General features: G+C 46.6%; 1 protein-coding gene across 1 annotated transcript; it reads left to right on the top strand.

Annotated features, from left to right (window-relative positions):
- The first annotated feature begins 1,063 nt into the window (after nucleotides 1-1,063).
- RBP3 (retinol binding protein 3) lies at nucleotides 1,064-11,245 on the top strand. The gene is made up of 4 exons (XM_082223059.1): nucleotides 1,064-4,206; nucleotides 7,272-7,462; nucleotides 9,219-9,361; nucleotides 10,731-11,245. Exons 1-4 carry the CDS (start codon nucleotides 1,168-1,170, stop codon nucleotides 11,048-11,050), a joined length of 3,693 nt encoding a protein of 1,230 aa, XP_082079185.1. The 5' UTR covers nucleotides 1,064-1,167; the 3' UTR covers nucleotides 11,051-11,245.
- The last annotated feature ends 4,425 nt before the right edge of the window (nucleotides 11,246-15,670 follow it).

Raw genomic sequence — 15,670 nt, 5'->3', positions numbered from 1 at the left:
AATCTCTAAGCAGCACAATAGAATGGCGCTTAAGAAATAACACACACATTCTATTTCAGTCTGTCGGGTTGAGTTTCTCTTGTCCGGAAGCAGTGGCCATATGTTCTGCGCTGGTATTACAAGTAAATCCTAATTGATGACAAATTGTGAAGATTAAAGTCGCCTCAGATTTAGCAACACTCTGGTGAGCAGACATAGTAAAAGTGCAGCCCTGAGAATGGTCAGTAACACTAACAGCAAATGTATTCTTACTTGACGGGGAGGGGATTGCAGCGCAAATATTCAGGGTTGGAAAAATCCAAAACACCAAATGCAAATAGAATGTAAGCTGGAGGATTGGGAAGCTATCATTGGTCCAGTAAAAGAAACTGCCATACCCTCCAAAATTTCTCCAATGAAAATAGGGATGGACTATTCAATAATAATAATAATAATAATAATAATAATAATAATAATAATAATAATAATAATAATAAATAACAATTATAATAATTATACCCTGCCCGCCCAATTGGGTTGTCCCAGTCACTCTGGGCAGCTTCCAGCATATACAAAAACATAATAAACATTAAACAAGCTCAATTGTAGTCAGTTTCCCACAAAAGTCTCCTAAGAGTGGCCCATGGACCACTTGGAAATTACTGGGGTTCTCGGCGGACCATTTAATGATTTTTCTGCCTGTTGTAGCAGTTGCAACGTGCTGTAGGTGCTGTGTGATATTCAGTTACTCTTGATTGATCCTTTTGTTCCTTACATTGAATTTTATTACCTTGCCATTCAGATTTTAAGTGTTTTTCACACACCTGCCACGCCCCACCTGAATGACCACTGGCGTTCCACAGACTACCATTTGGAAACCCCCGATCTAAGCGCTTCTCTTGGCTTCCTAAAGCTCCTTAAAGGCCGTTTTGTAAGAGGGATTGTTGAACGATGAAGCTGCACTTTGTGTGGCCTTTGTCTGATGCCCTCCAGTTTAATGAGATTAAGGGGTTAGAACCAGATTTAAGGGCTAGTTAAAGGATATTCCATGCTCTCCAAATGTAATACTTGGCTGTTCAGCACTGATTCACAGAGAGCGCCGGCAGAAAGCTAAGATCCTCCCGGACTGCAAGTGGTTTGGATTTCTCTTGCGGCACATTTCACTTTGCACTATCCTGACCAAAGAAAATGATCGGGGAACGTCTCCTGCTGTGGGTGGCCCTGATGTGTTGCAGCAGCTGTACTGAGGGCGTCCTCCAGTCCACACTGGTGTTGGATATGGCAAAGCTCCTGCTGGATAATTATTGCTTTCCCGAAAACCTGGTGGGGATGCAAGAAGCCATCGAGCGAGCTATCAAGGGCGGCGAGTTCTGGGACATCTCTGATCCCAAACATTTGGCGACTGTTCTGACAGCTGGGGTGCAAGGAGCCCTTAACGACCCGCGGCTGGTGATTTCTTATGAGCCCTCAGCTCCCGTTGCCCCCAAGCAAGAAGCAAAGATTTCTCTGACCTTGGAGCAGCTCTTAAATCTCATCCAACACACAGTGAAGTCCGAGGTGCTGGAGGGCAACGTAGGCTACCTAAGGATCGACTCCATCATCGGTCAGGATGCTGTGGAGCAGATTGGGGCTTTCCTGGTAGAAAAGGTGTGGAAAACCTTGATGGAGACGTCAGCTCTGGTCCTCGACCTGCGTTACAGCACCGGAGGGCAGGTTTCCGGCATCCCGTTCATTATCTCTTACTTGTACAACGAGGACAGGGTCCTGCATGTGGATACCATATACAACCGGCCGTCCAATACGACCGTGGAAATCTGGACTTTGCCGAAGGTGCTGGGTGTGAGATACAGCAAGGAGAAGGACGTTGTTTTGTTGATAAGCCAGCACACCACAGGGGTGGCGGAAGATGTGGCCTATATCCTCAAACAAATGCACAGGGCTATCATAGTGGGGGAGAAGTCAGCCGGGGGCTCCTTGGACACCCAAAAGTTGCAGATTGGGGCTTCCCAGTTCTACATGACAATTCCTCTATCCTGCTCCGTGAGCCCCTTGAGCGGAAACGGGCAAAGCTGGGAAATCGGTGGCGTGGAGCCATGCGTAGCTGCCTCATCAGAGCAAGCTTTGGAGAAAGCCCTGGGCATCATTTCGCTACGCAAAGCTATCCCTGGCAGTATCAACCTCTTGATGGGTATCCTGAAGGACAACTATTCTGTGGTAGACCGAGTCCCCACCCTGCTGACGCACCTCTCCGCTTTTGACCACTCTTCCGTCCTATCGGCAACTGAGCTGGCTTCCAAGCTCAACGCCGAACTGCACACTGCGTCGGAAGACCCGCGCCTATTCTTGCGGGCTGCTGCCCCGGGCGAATTTGCAGCTGTGCCCGCCGAGGAGCAGGTTGCCATGGCTACCGACCTACCTAATGACGAGCAACTCATGCACGCCCTGGTAAATACCGTGTTCAAGGTGTCGGTACTGCCAGGCAACGTGGGCTACATGCGCTTTGACGAGTTTGCTGATGCTACGGTGCTGGTCAAGCTAGGGCCCTACCTCGTACATCAAGTCTGGGAGCCCCTGGAAGCCACAGACAACTTGATCATGGACCTACGGTACAACATCGGAGGCCCCTCCTCAACCGCTGTGCCAGTGTTGCTCTCCTACTTCCAAGACCCTTCTGCTGGCGCTGTACATTTCTTCACCACCTACGATAGGCGCACAAACCAGTCCCAGGACCACAACAGCAGGGCTGAAATGCTAGGCAAGCCCTATGGAGCTCGGCGGGGCGTCTACCTGCTCACAAGCCACCACACGGCCACAGCTGCTGAGGAGTTTGCTTACCTCATGCAGTCCCTTGGCCGTGCCACCCTGGTTGGCGAGATTACGGCAGGTATCTTGACCCACTCGCACACCTTCTGCATTTTGCAGCTCAGTGAAGGAGCAGATTGTGGCCTTCTGATCAATGTACCGGTCGTCTCTTTTATCGACAACCACGGGGAGTGTTGGCTGGGTGGCGGGGTGGTTCCCGATGCCATCGTGTTAGCTGACGAGGCTCTTAAAAAGGCACAGGAAATACTGGCGTTCCACAATGGCATGGGAGTACTTGTTGAGGAAGTAAGGCAATTGCTGGAGGCCCACTATGCCATACCGGAAATGGCCACCAGGATCAGTGGCGCCCTCCGTTCCAAGCTAGCCAAAGGCGGGTATCGCTCAGTCGTGGACTTTGAGACCCTCGCTTCTCAGCTAACCAGCGACCTTCAAGAAACCTCTGGGGATCATCAGCTGCACATCTTCCACAGCCACGTGGCGCCGCCTCCAGAGGAGCACTCTCCCGACAAGATGCCCACTGCCGAGGAACTGGCTTACCTCATTGAGGCTCTTTTCAAGGTTGAGGTGTTGCCAGGCAATGTGGGGTACCTGCGTTTTGACATGATGGCTGAGGCGGAGACGGTGAAGGCTATCGGGCCGCAGGTGCTGCACATAGTTTGGGACAAGTTGGTGGAAACGGAAGCTATTGTCGTCGACATGCGCTACAACACAGGCAGTTACTCCAACGGCGTGCCCATTTTTTGCTCCTACTTCTTTGACGCCGCTCCTCAGCGACACCTGTACACAGTTTTCGACCGCAGCACCTCTCAAAGTACCGAGGTGTGGACTTTGCCCGAGGTGACCGGCAAACGTTACGGCTCGGCTAAGGATGTCTATATCCTAATTAGCCACATGAGTGGCTCGGCTGCCGAAGCCCTCACTCGCTCTTTGAAGGACCTGCATCGCGCCACAGTAATTGGGGAGCCCACAGTCGGGGGCTCGCTTTCAGCAGGTAATTACCACATAGGCAGCAGCCCATTGTACGCATCGATCCCCAGCCAAGTGGTGCTCAGTCCAGTCACTGGCAAAGTGTGGAGCTTGTCTGGAGTGGAGCCCCACGTCACCACGCAGGCTCCAGAGGCCTTGGCTTCCGCCCAGAAGATCATTGCCTTGCGCGCCGGGTTGCCCAGTGTGCTGCAGACTGTGGGCAAACTGGTGGCCGACAACTATGCCTTTGTCGATATCGGGGCTACAGTCGCAGCCAAGCTTGCTGAGCAAGCCGCCTACAGAAATGTCAACTGTGAGGTGGAACTGGCTGAGAAAATGAACGCTAACCTAAAAGCTCTCTCTGGAGATAGGCACCTCAAGGTCACCCACATCCCTGAGCATTCAAAGGACCACATCCCAGGTATCGTGCCCATGCAGGTAAGCTACCTCTTCGATTTCTGCCACCCAAGGTGACTGCTTCACCCTGCTGGGAAATGTGGCTAATGTGTGTTTGTGTGTGTGTTTACTTTGTCATCCTATGGCATCACTGAACTTTCTGCTACCCTGCCACGTTATATAGGATCAGCGGCAAATTATGTGTATTATTATTATTATTATTATTATTATTATTATTATTATTACTATTATTACTATTATTAATTTCATTTTGATACTCCTGTATATTTTTAGGGGGAGATCTCAAAGCAGTTTACAACCTACATTAAAACAGCAAATAAAACAATTTAAAATAAAACATTACTGAAGAAAGTCGAATATAAAGCATACATTTAAATACAATTAACATTCATTCAGACATAATTAACAGGAAACTAAAATATTATCCTGAACATTAAAAAAAAAAAAACTACAGAGGAGGTCAACTGCAGAATCCACGTTTAGCAGAGCAAAGTTAACAAAAAAATTATCTTAAACATTTCAAAAGAAAGCATGACTAAGTGAAGTCAAATATAAAAGGCACATTTGAAAGAGCATAACTAGCAAACTAATAAGTTGTCCTATTCTCTCCACAGTGTTACTATCCCTTTCTACAGTTGTTTTTTTTTTAAAGAAGACACTTTTATTGTTGCCCGTGTCAGTTTTTTGCCCTTCCTGTTTTTCAGGGTGTGTCATCCCCCAGTTACAATTTAGGGCCAAGCTAGATGTATGCATTTAGCATACTGTATTTTTCACTCTATAAGACACACCAGACCACAAGACGCACCTAGTTTTTGGAGGAGGAAAACAAGAAAAAAATATATTCTGAATCTCAGAAGCCAGAACAGCAAGAGGGATCGCTGTGCAGTGAAAGCAGCAATCCCTCTTGCTGTTCTGGCTTCTGGGATAGCTGCGCAGCCTGCATTCACTCCATAAGACGCACACACATTTCCCCTTACTTTTTAGGAGGGAAAAAGTGAGTCTTATAGAGCAAAATATACGGTAATTTCTGAGCAGAGTCTCCTGCACTCTGAACATGCACCTCTTCTGACTGCATGACCTGCACTCTGCAGATTCTAAACACAGACTGTATCGTCGCACATCTTCTGTTCAAAAGTCAGAAGCTGCAACAAACATGTGGGCATATCAGGGCAAGTGATGGCAATCCTGTCTCAGTTCTCCAGTGTAACGGATTCTCTGCTGAGGGTTGCCATAGTTCAAAAAGTAAAATTCCTGACACCTGCAAAGTTGCTGAACTTTTTTTAGGAAACCCCCAAAATTGTTAAGCTTATTTTTGGGAACAAACCCAATTTTTTGAGCTTTTTTTTGGGGGGGGCTAACCCAAACAGTGAGTTTAAGCTTTTTTTTCCTGTTTCCACTGCTTTTTCCACTGTGTTGCCATACATCTGGGTTTTCCCTGACATTTTGCCAATTCGGCAAAAATCCCCCAACACCATTTGTGCACCCGGTGACCAGGACATGTCAGGGATTTTCCTGACATATGGTAAGCATACAACTGCTGCTATTATCTGCCTGCCTATTTCAAAGCAAATCCCAGGGCAGGGTGCAATTTAAGGTGCCATGGATAGGCTTGGGCGGTATAGATCCAGAAGCAAAGGTTAGCAGTATCTGAGCAAAACTGTCTTTCTTTGTTGATAAAGTCATAAAGGTAAAGCTAAAGGGATCCCTGACCATTAGGTCCAGTCGTGGCCGACTCTGGGGTTGCGGCGCTCATCTCGCTTTATTGGCCGAGGGAGCTGGCGTACAGCTTCCGGGCCACGTGGCCAGCATGACTAAGACACTTCTGGCAAACCAGAGCAGCGCACGGAAACGCTGTTTACCTTCCCGCTGGAGCGGTACCTATTTATCTACTTGCAGTTTGATGTGCTCTTGAACTGCTAGGTTGGCAGGAGCAGAGACCGAGCAACGGGAGCTCACCCCGTCACGGGGATTCGAACCGTCGACCTTCTGATTGGCAAGTCCTAGGCTCTGTGGTTTAACCCACAGTGCCACCCGCGTCCCTTGATAGAGTAATAAACATGCATAATTATTCACAAGTGAAGATAATGCACAGCTCAGTAACATGGGTCCTCTGATCATCTATATGGTCTTGTGGGTAATCATGGAGGTCCATGATAGCTTCTCTTTCGAGGCTACAGCCTGTGATGACTGTATTTATTTATTTATACATACATAACCCGCCCATCTGGCTGGGTTTCCCCAGCCACTCTGGGCGGCTCCCAAAAGAATATTAAAAACACGATAAAACATCAAACATTAAAAACTTCCCTAAACAGGGTTGCCTTCAGATGTCTTCTAAACGTCAGATATGGTTTATTACTTTGACATCCGATGGGAGGGCGTTCCACAGGGCAGGCGCCACTACCGAGAAGGCCCTCTGTCTAGTCCAGTTGTTCTCAACCTGTGGGTCCCCACATGTTGTTGGACTACAACTCCCATCATTCCTAGTCAGCATTACTAGTGGTCAGGTTGAGAACCACTGGTCTAGTCCTTGAGTCGGCAGGTACACTAATAAAACACAACTTCCAATGTTTGCCTCTCTGGTTTGTTTTTTAACACAGGAAAGCAGCCTTAACTTAATAGGTTCAACAGATGGCCATGGTTCATTTTAAAGATATTATTATTATTATTATTATTCGTTTAAAATTCTGATTTCTACTTACACCAGGTTTGCGAGTGTGTGAAATGCTTTTACTGTAACTGAGAAGTTTTCGTATTAAAATGCATATATCTGCTCAGGAGGGAAGTTGCTGTCCCTTCATGGTTTCTGACGGGTTCAGAGTGCAAGGGGCACCCAGTAGAGAAACAAGATTTATTTATTCCCATGTATATTCCCCCTTTCCTATAAGGAACTAAAGGTGTATATGGTTCTCTCCTTCCCACCTTTCCTTCTCACAACTACCATGTGAGGTAGGAATGAGGCAGGCTAAGAAACAGGAACCAGCATCATGGCTGAGTAGAGATTTGAACCCTGTGTCTCCACCATCTTCATTCTTTTGACGATGCCCTTCTATGTTCTTCAACCTATGTTCTTCAAACCATGGCAGATCCCTCCTCCCGAAATGTTTGAAGACCTCGTGAAGTTCTCCTACCACACCAACGTGCTTGAGAACAACGTGGGCTACTTGAGGTTTGATATGTTTGCCGACTGCGATCTTTTGTCTCAACTCTCTGAGCTGCTTCTGAAACACGTTTGGGAGAAGATTGCCCACACGGATGCACTAATCATAGACCTGAGGTAACTGCTAGAGCAAAAATTACCAGGGACTGGATGAAATCAACGAGGAATTAATCATAATTTTCTTTTCTTTCTTTAAATGTTAATTTTTATTTGATTTCCCCAAAGTTTAAACAAATTTACTTCACATGCATCACTCACTTATATTTTTCTTTTTGACTTCCCACTCCTCCAGCCTGGATATTTTTATTCTTATCCTTAATTGCTGCAATAAACCCCCAAGTCCATCTTGTCATTTCAGCCCTCCGCCGCTTATATCTCGAATTCTGCTCACTAGTTCATATCGCTAAAATACTTTGACAGTCTAAGAAAGGCCTCCAATTTTCATAACAATTCCATAAACAATTCATCGTATTGATCTGTTACGTTTTACAATCAATTTTGCCATTTCAGCATAATCGATTGGTTGGAATCTCTTCCTTTTTTGGCATGTATAAGATTCTGTAGTTGCTGCATACGCAAAAAAATTAAAAATTAGTCATCGTCTTCAGAGCTTCCATCCCAATTATCCCTAGCAAAATGGCTTCGTGTTTTAGGGATCACCAATTTAAGGAATTAATTGTAATTTTCAAAATGGAACATGCACAGTAATAGTGGTGTTTCTCAAAGCTTCAGATTTAATCCCTTTGTCCCTTAAACCACTTGTATCAGTGCAACTGAACATTTCAAACGTCATACATGCAGTTATATGGCAGCAGGCTATAGAATCGGACCTTCACAGTAAATCTGTGATGATGATGAGGGTGATAACAATAACAACAATAACAATATTTATTTACTTACTTATTTATTTATTCATACATACATACATACATACATACATACATACATACATACATACTTTGCCCTTCTGGCTGGGTTTCCCCAGCCACTCTGGGTGGCTCCCAACAGAATATAATAATAAAAAAGTGATAAAACATCAAGCATTAAAACTTCCCTAAACAGGGCTGCCTTCAGATGTCTTCTAAAAGTCAGATAGTTGTTTATTTCCTTGACATCTGATGGGAGGGTGTTTCACAGGGCAGGCGCCACTACCAAGAAGGCCCTCTGCCTGGTTCCCTGTAACCTCACTTCTTGCAGTGAGGGAACCACCAGAAGACCCTTGGAGGAGTTCCTCAGTGTCCAGGCTGAATGATGGGGGTGGAGATGCTCCTTCAGGTATACTGGGCAGAGACTGTTTAGGGCTTTAAAGGTCAGCACCAACACTTTGAATTGTGCTCAGAAACGTACTGGGAGCCAATGTAGATCTTTCAGGACCAGTGTTATATGGCTTTGGTGGCTGCTCCCAGTCACCAGTCTGGTTGCTGTATTCTGGATTAGTTGTAGTTTCTGGGTCACCTTCAAAGGTAGCCCCACATAGAACACATTGCAGTAGTCCAAGCAAGAGATAACCAGAGCATGCACCACTCTGGCAAGACAGTCCGTAGGCAGGTAGGGTCTCAGCCTGCGCACCAGATGGAGCTGGCAGAAAGCTGCCCTGGACACAGAATTGACCTGCGCCTCCATGGACAGCTGTGAGTCCAAAATGACCCCTGGGCTGCGCACTTGGTCCTTCAGGTGCACAGTTACCCGATTCAGGACCAGGGAGTCCTCCACACCCCTGTCCCCCAAGAATAGTACTTCTGTCTGTGATCCAGATTCCCTCCCTTACCTGAATATACATGTGTTCAAACCATGCAGCACATTTTAGAAAGTATGTCTGCCTTGTCCCTCAGGTTGAACCTTATGTGGTCCTGGGCTTTCCTCCTCTCTTTAGATATAATATAGGAGGCTCTACATCTTCCGTAGCAGCTCTGTGCTCATATTTCTTTGATGAAGGACACCCAGTTCTTCTGGACAAGGTCTACAACAGACCCAATGATACCACCAGAGACATGTGGACCCTTTCGCAGCTTACAGGTGAGAGCAATTATACTTTTGGTTTGTAGGTGCCAATAGATTTCCTGATACCTACCGTATTTTTCGCTCTATAGGACGCACACAACCATAGGACGCACCTTGTTTTAGAGGGGGAGAACAAGAAAAAAAAATCTCTCCCTCTCTGCGCCCCTTCAGCGAAGCGGCAGGAGAAACGGAGCCCCTTCCATTTCTCCTCCCGCTTGGCTGAAGGGGCGCTGCGCAGCTCTCCCTCTCTGCTGAAGCCGGGAGAGTCTTGCTCTCCTGGCTTCAGCAAAAGGAACCTGAAGCCTCCGGAGTGCAGCGGGAACTCGCACTGTGCTCCGAAGGCTTCAGGCAGCTATCCCTGAAGCCTGGTCGGTGCGCACCGCCCCCTCTTGCACTCCAGGCTTCAGCAAAAGCAACGCGAAGCCAAGGAGCACGGGGGGAGCTCTCCCTCTGCGCTTCGGAGGCTTCACATTGCTATCGCTGAAGCCAAGGAACCTGCATTCGCTCCATAGGACGCACACACATTTCCCCTTAATTTTTGGAGGGGAAAAGGTGCGTCCTATAGAGCGAAAAATACGGTATATTAGAAAGCCACTGATTTGTGAAATGTCAGAACGGCTGAAAGCATGGATCATTATCAAGCAGTTCTGATTAAGAAATGGGGGGACGCAATGAATACATGGAGAAACAGTGTTTAACACCTCACTTTTTGTAATGTTTGAAAATGGGGTGTTACTGGGGCTAGACCACCGAGTGTGAGGAAGGTGGGAGAGCTAAATCCTCAGGTCAGGAGGGACCTGGGAAGGCACCGAAAGTTCCCCACTAGGTAGAGCAGTTTGTATTTCTTCCTGCATCTTCCTCAGGGGTCCCGGTTGAGGATGACATTACTCTCGCTTCAGGCAGTTGCCTGGTTCTGGCTGTCTGTGTGGCCTTTCTCAAACTGCACTTTTTTGGCCTTAATCTGCAATCTGTAGAGCAGAAGGAATAGCCACTTGCTTTTCAGGATTGCTGTAAGCAGGAACAAGATTCATATATGCCACTTCTAAAATTGAGACACTATGGACTCAACTACATTAGTCGAATTATAACATTATAAATGTGTCATAACACTGTGACACCAGATGGCGCTGTAGAGATGAAATGGAAAGTCAATAATAATTTCCATTGTGGGCTTTTACAACTGTCCCTCCATAGCGTTTTTTTATAGCTGTGTAGATCCAGCCTACGCAAATTAAGTATTTCAATTTTGTTGTTGATTTTGAACCCTTGAGGTCTTAATATCCCTTATTTCATAGCTGCAAGGAGGAGGGGAGCCAATCGTAGAATTGTAGGGCTGAAAGGGACCAATGTACTAACCTACTGCATGTTATCTTGCCTCTTGAAGGTATGAGATATGGTTCCAATAAAGGTCTAGTCATCCTCACCAGCTCTGTCACTGCCGGTGCTGCCGAGGAATTTGTGTTCATCATGAAGAGACTGGGCAGAGCCTTCATCGTTGGGCAAAGGACCAGCGGGGGTTGCCTCCAGCCTCAGACATACCACGTGGATGGCACCAGCCTCTACCTCACCATTCCAACTTCCAGATCCATCATTTCCATGGATGACACCTGGGAGGGTGTGGGCGTTAGACCTCACATGGAAGTTCCCCCTGAGGTGGCACTCATCAAGGCTAAGGAAATGTTGCGGCTGCACAGGTCCAGCTAAACTCGAGGTCCAAAACGAAAGGCCCCATGGGAGCAAAAGGCAGGAAGTGAAAATTAGGGGAGGTGGGTGTTTCATCCCGGCAAATCTGTCCCAGGCCTCTGCTGTCTCAAAGATATCACTGACCCAGTCCCAGTTCTTATGAGAAGTCCACAAAGGGGGAAGAAAGACATGCAAAAGAACACCCCAACCCAACCCAACCCAACCCCCCCAACCCCCGCAATACAAACAGAGTAGATGGCTAGGAGCAGCCGAAGCTCTCTGATTACTCGATTTTGTGCATGTACCCTTCCATTTCCACTTTGATGCAAATTTACAGATCACGCCACCCTGAATGTCATCCCCCCTCACTGGTGTGCGCCCCTTATTCGTCCTTGCTGATTCAATGAGTGGATTCGTGCAATCTTGTACGCGTGTGAATCGTCGTGAAGAGAGATGCCGATTCCTGTAGGGGTTATTCAGAAGTGTGTAAAATGCTTCTACCTTTGCCAGCAAAGAAGTCCTATGCGCCTAGGTAGAAACTCATCAGACTGAAGGCAATATTGCCATGTGTGAGCCTGGGGGCATGCGTGCATGCAGACAGCCTGTGAGAGTAGACGCTCCTGTCTGGGAAACTCCCAAGAAGCTCCTTGCATCTGATTGCAGATCTTCCTGACATGGAGCGTCATTCCTGTGTGTTTGCGAATGTTCAGGCCGCTTGAATTGGTTCTGAGTTTTACTGTTTACTAGGCAGTGAGAAGAAGAGAGTGCCTGAAGAAAGGACAGATTGTGCATTTTCAGAATGATATAAGCATAAGTAGGAAACCATTAACACTCCACAGTGAAACAGAGGGAATTGAACTCAGCCCAGTTCCTCTCTGTTGCATGGTCTTTCCAGCTCTGATCCTTTAAAGGATCGCAGAATCCTACAATCGCAGAGTTGGAAAGGACCGAAAAGGCAACCCACGACAACCCACTGAAATGCAGGAATCACCGCTCTAAAGAATCCCTCACCCAACCTCTTCTTAAAAACCTCCAATGAACCAGAGTCCACAACCTCCCAGGGGACTCCGTTCCGCTGTCAAACAGCTCCAACCATCAGGAAGTTATTTCTAATGTTTAGTTAGACTTTCCTTCCTTGTAATCTGAAGCCATTGGTTCAGGGTCCTACTCTCTGGAGCAGCGTAAAACAAGCTCGCTCCATCTTCCATGTGACCACCTTTCGAGTATTTGAAAATGGTTATCATATCTCCTCTCAGTCTCCTCTTCTTCAGGCGAAACATAACCAACTCCCTGAACTGTTCCTCACAAGGCTTGGTTTCTAGACCAAGGGTAGGCAAACTAAGGCCCGGGGGCCGGATCCGGCCCAATCGCCTTCTCAATCCGGCCCACAGATGGTCTGGGAATCAGTGTGTTTTTACATGAGTAGAATGTTTCCTTTTATTTAAAATGCATCTCTGGGTTATTTGTGGGGCCTGCCTGGTGTTTTGACATGAGTAGAATGTGTGCTTTTATTTAAAATGCATCCCTGGGTTATTTGTGGGGCATAGGAATTCGTTCATCCCCCCCGGGGGAAAAATATAGTCCGCCCCCCCACAAGGTCTGAGGGACCTGAAAAAGTTTGCTGACCCCTGTTCTAGACCCTTGATCATCTTCTTTGCCCTCCTCTGAACACGTTCCAGTTTGTCAACATCCTTCTGAAGGGAAGCAAGGAATAAACCTTATTTCCAACCTCACCACAGAGAGGGCTCCATCCTTTGTGCTGCTGACAGGATTCCTTGGCATAAGGGCAGGAGGGCACTGGAGGGTTTCCATAATCCCACCATTTTTTTCTCCGGAAGGTGGAAATCTTTTGCTACCCAATTCTCCCAGCCCCACATTTAATTCCCAAGGTTGTCCATCTATTTCTCTAATTTGGGAAGTGATGGAGGCTGCCTGTTTTCGTTGAGGGTTTTTACAAGACCTTGTTACGAAAGCGTAGCACGTTAGACCCATCTATCATGGTTCCAGTGATATGTCATTAGCTGAATCATATTACTTAGTATATGGAGCCTGAGTTTGCCACCAGAATTCTTATCAGTGACCAGGTGTTCTTGAAACCCATTTCCTTGTTGTACTTAGATATTTTTTCCCAGACTAGCTGACCGGAAGCAGTGCCTAAAGGTCAGGTCTTGTCTGAGACAAAAATGCAAGTCGTATAGGCTTCCGTTCTGTATCTTCACCAATGTATGTTTATTAAGAAAAGGGCATCATGCAGGAGACTAAGAGCAGAATCTGGACTGCACTGTTCTGTGAGAATTAAGATCCAAGAACAGAAAGAGAAAAGTCAGGTCAAAATAAAAATCTGATTTAATCCTATCTGCTTCTCCCTGTGATCAGCATCTTGCTCCCAGCTCTCATGTGAGTCGTGTCTTTGCTGTTGTGTTGAAAACACTTCCGTCGTCTGCATGTGTAAGAGATGAATTGCATTCCAGCCACTCCAACATGTACGACATATTTAGATGGGCGGATTATTAGCATCGCTGCTGTTCATCAGATCTGCAACCCATTAGGGCTCCACGCGCCATTTTTATGGCCTTTATTCTCAACTTCCAAAGCCTGATATTCCTTATGTCCCTTTCAAAACCGAAAAGAAATTACCGTTAGATTTAAAAGTGCATATTTTATTCTGATGCTTATTTAATTTACAATTTTGCGGGCATTTAAAAATTCTTGCTGCATATTTTGTAAACCAGATTACCACTGTGAAAAGTTCTGTAATAAGAATCTGGTGGCATATATTGATTTATTTGCAGGAAAAGTCACAGTATAAAGGTCTGTGTCAGTTTATGTAGCTAAAATAGAGCCGTTTTGGTCTTCAGTATGTATTTAGCAAATCTTAGCTGCTTTGGCGTGCTTAACAACACAGTTTTAAACATATGTATCTACTCTGAAGTACGCACTACTGAGTTCAATGGGGCCTACATGCATGTGAGTATAAAAATGCCATCAAAGTTATTTAAATATATCTAAATTTGTGTGTAATGATGTAATGTTTACTTTGTGTCTAAAGGGTAAAATGCTTTTTATTCACACTTATCTTGTATAGTGATTATTAGTAGACTAAATAAATAGTCCAAGAGTTTTTCTCTCACTTGCTAAGGGCTCAAAATATTACATACAGGTATTCTTATTGGAGCAACCTGTTTTTACATCCAAGCTACTGAAACTGAGAACTGCATGAAACTTTCATCCAGAACCCATTAACCTACTCATTGCAGTTGTGTAGTCTACACTAATAAATGAAACCAAGTTTATATTTTGTATTATACTCATTCACACAGTAAACCATGGTTGGAAATGAAACCATGGTTTCCTGTGAACTACTAGAACGCTGGTGCACACTGGTTCGCGCTCCACTCTACCTGCCTCTGGGAGAAGCAAGCAACAAGTCTTGGCTACCTCTTGTGATATGTTCTCTGCCCAAAAAAACTATGAGCAGTAACCCAGTACTGCTGCTTTTCACGTAGTGCTAAAGTCTCGTGGTTTCTTTCTCCCAGAGCCAGAAAGGATGGAGCAGGCACCCTCGCTTTGCTCCTTCGTGAAACCATGGTGCTGTCAAGAGCAGACGACATGGTGGGGCTGCGGGGCTTGCCTGACTGCTCTCCAGCTGAGTCACTGCTGCATTCTGGGATGAGGGAGATGACAAAGTCAGGGAAAGCACCAACACATGCAGCAGATTGGCACATGAACTGGGAGACCCATGGTTCCTCCCAGCCTCTGTCCTGGTACCCAAGCAACTCAGCCATAGGGAGATCACTCACCATCCTACTGCTCTTATTGTTACATTTGAACAAAGCCAGTACAGAACTATGGTAGGCTTATCCTGCCATAAACATTAAATTATCTTATCATTGCAGCACCTACCAAGTTCCTCTAAATACCTTAAAGTTAAAGGTAAAGGGACCCCTGACCATTAGGTCCAGTCGTGACCGACTCTGGGGTTGCGGTGCTCATCTCGCTTTACTGGCCGAGGGAGCCAACATTTGTCCGCAGACAGTTTTTCCAGGTCATGTGGCCAGCATGACCAAGCCACTTCTGGCGAAACCAGAGCAGCGCATGGAAACGCCGTTTACCTTCCCGCCACAGTGGTACCTATTTATCTACTTGCACTTTGACGTGCTTTCGCACTGCTAGGTTGGCAGGAGCAGGGACCGAGCAACGGGAGCTCACCCCGTTGCGGGGATTTGAACCGCCAACCTTCTGATCGGCAAGTCCTAGGCTCTGTGGTTTAACCCACAGCACCACCCACGTCCCCAGAGATAGCATTCCACAAATGGGGAACCACCACTGAAAAAGCCTGTTCTTGTGTGGTCACCTTCCAGACCTCTCATGGACGAGGCACACAGAGAAGGGCCTTGAGTGACGATTGCAGAGTCTGGGTTGGTTCCTATGAGGAGAGGCTGTCCTTGAGGTATGGTGATCCAGGAGCTCCTGCCCTCTCCCTTTCTCAGACAGAGCCTGAGAAGGTGCTCCATCTGCCACCTGCCTGCCTGCACACTTGCCTCTTTGCCAAAGCAAGTGGAGTGGCCTGTCTCTTTGCCCCCTGACTGGAAAGAGGAAAGAGGCGGCCTGTCCCGTTTGCATGGGCGAAGGCAAACACAC

The sequence above is a fragment of the Podarcis vaucheri genome, assembly GCF_965113315.1.
Source record: "Podarcis vaucheri genome assembly, chromosome: 5".
Taxonomy (NCBI): Eukaryota; Metazoa; Chordata; class Lepidosauria; order Squamata; family Lacertidae; genus Podarcis; species Podarcis vaucheri.
This window is presented reverse-complemented; position numbering and strand designations above follow the sequence as displayed.

What these genes read in the sequence shown, in the direction of transcription:
- RBP3 (XM_082223059.1), top strand. Translation starts at nt 1,168, where the DNA reads ATGATCGGGGAACGTCTCCTGCTGTGGGTGGCCCTGATGTGTTGCAGC. An exon ending in CAGGTATCGTGCCCATGCAG is followed by an intron (nt 4,207 to 7,271) that starts GTAAGCTACCTC and finishes AAACCATGGCAG; the next exon opens with ATCCCTCCTCCCGAAATGTT. An exon ending in GACCCTTTCGCAGCTTACAG is followed by an intron (nt 9,362 to 10,730) that starts GTGAGAGCAATT and finishes TGCCTCTTGAAG; the next exon opens with GTATGAGATATGGTTCCAAT.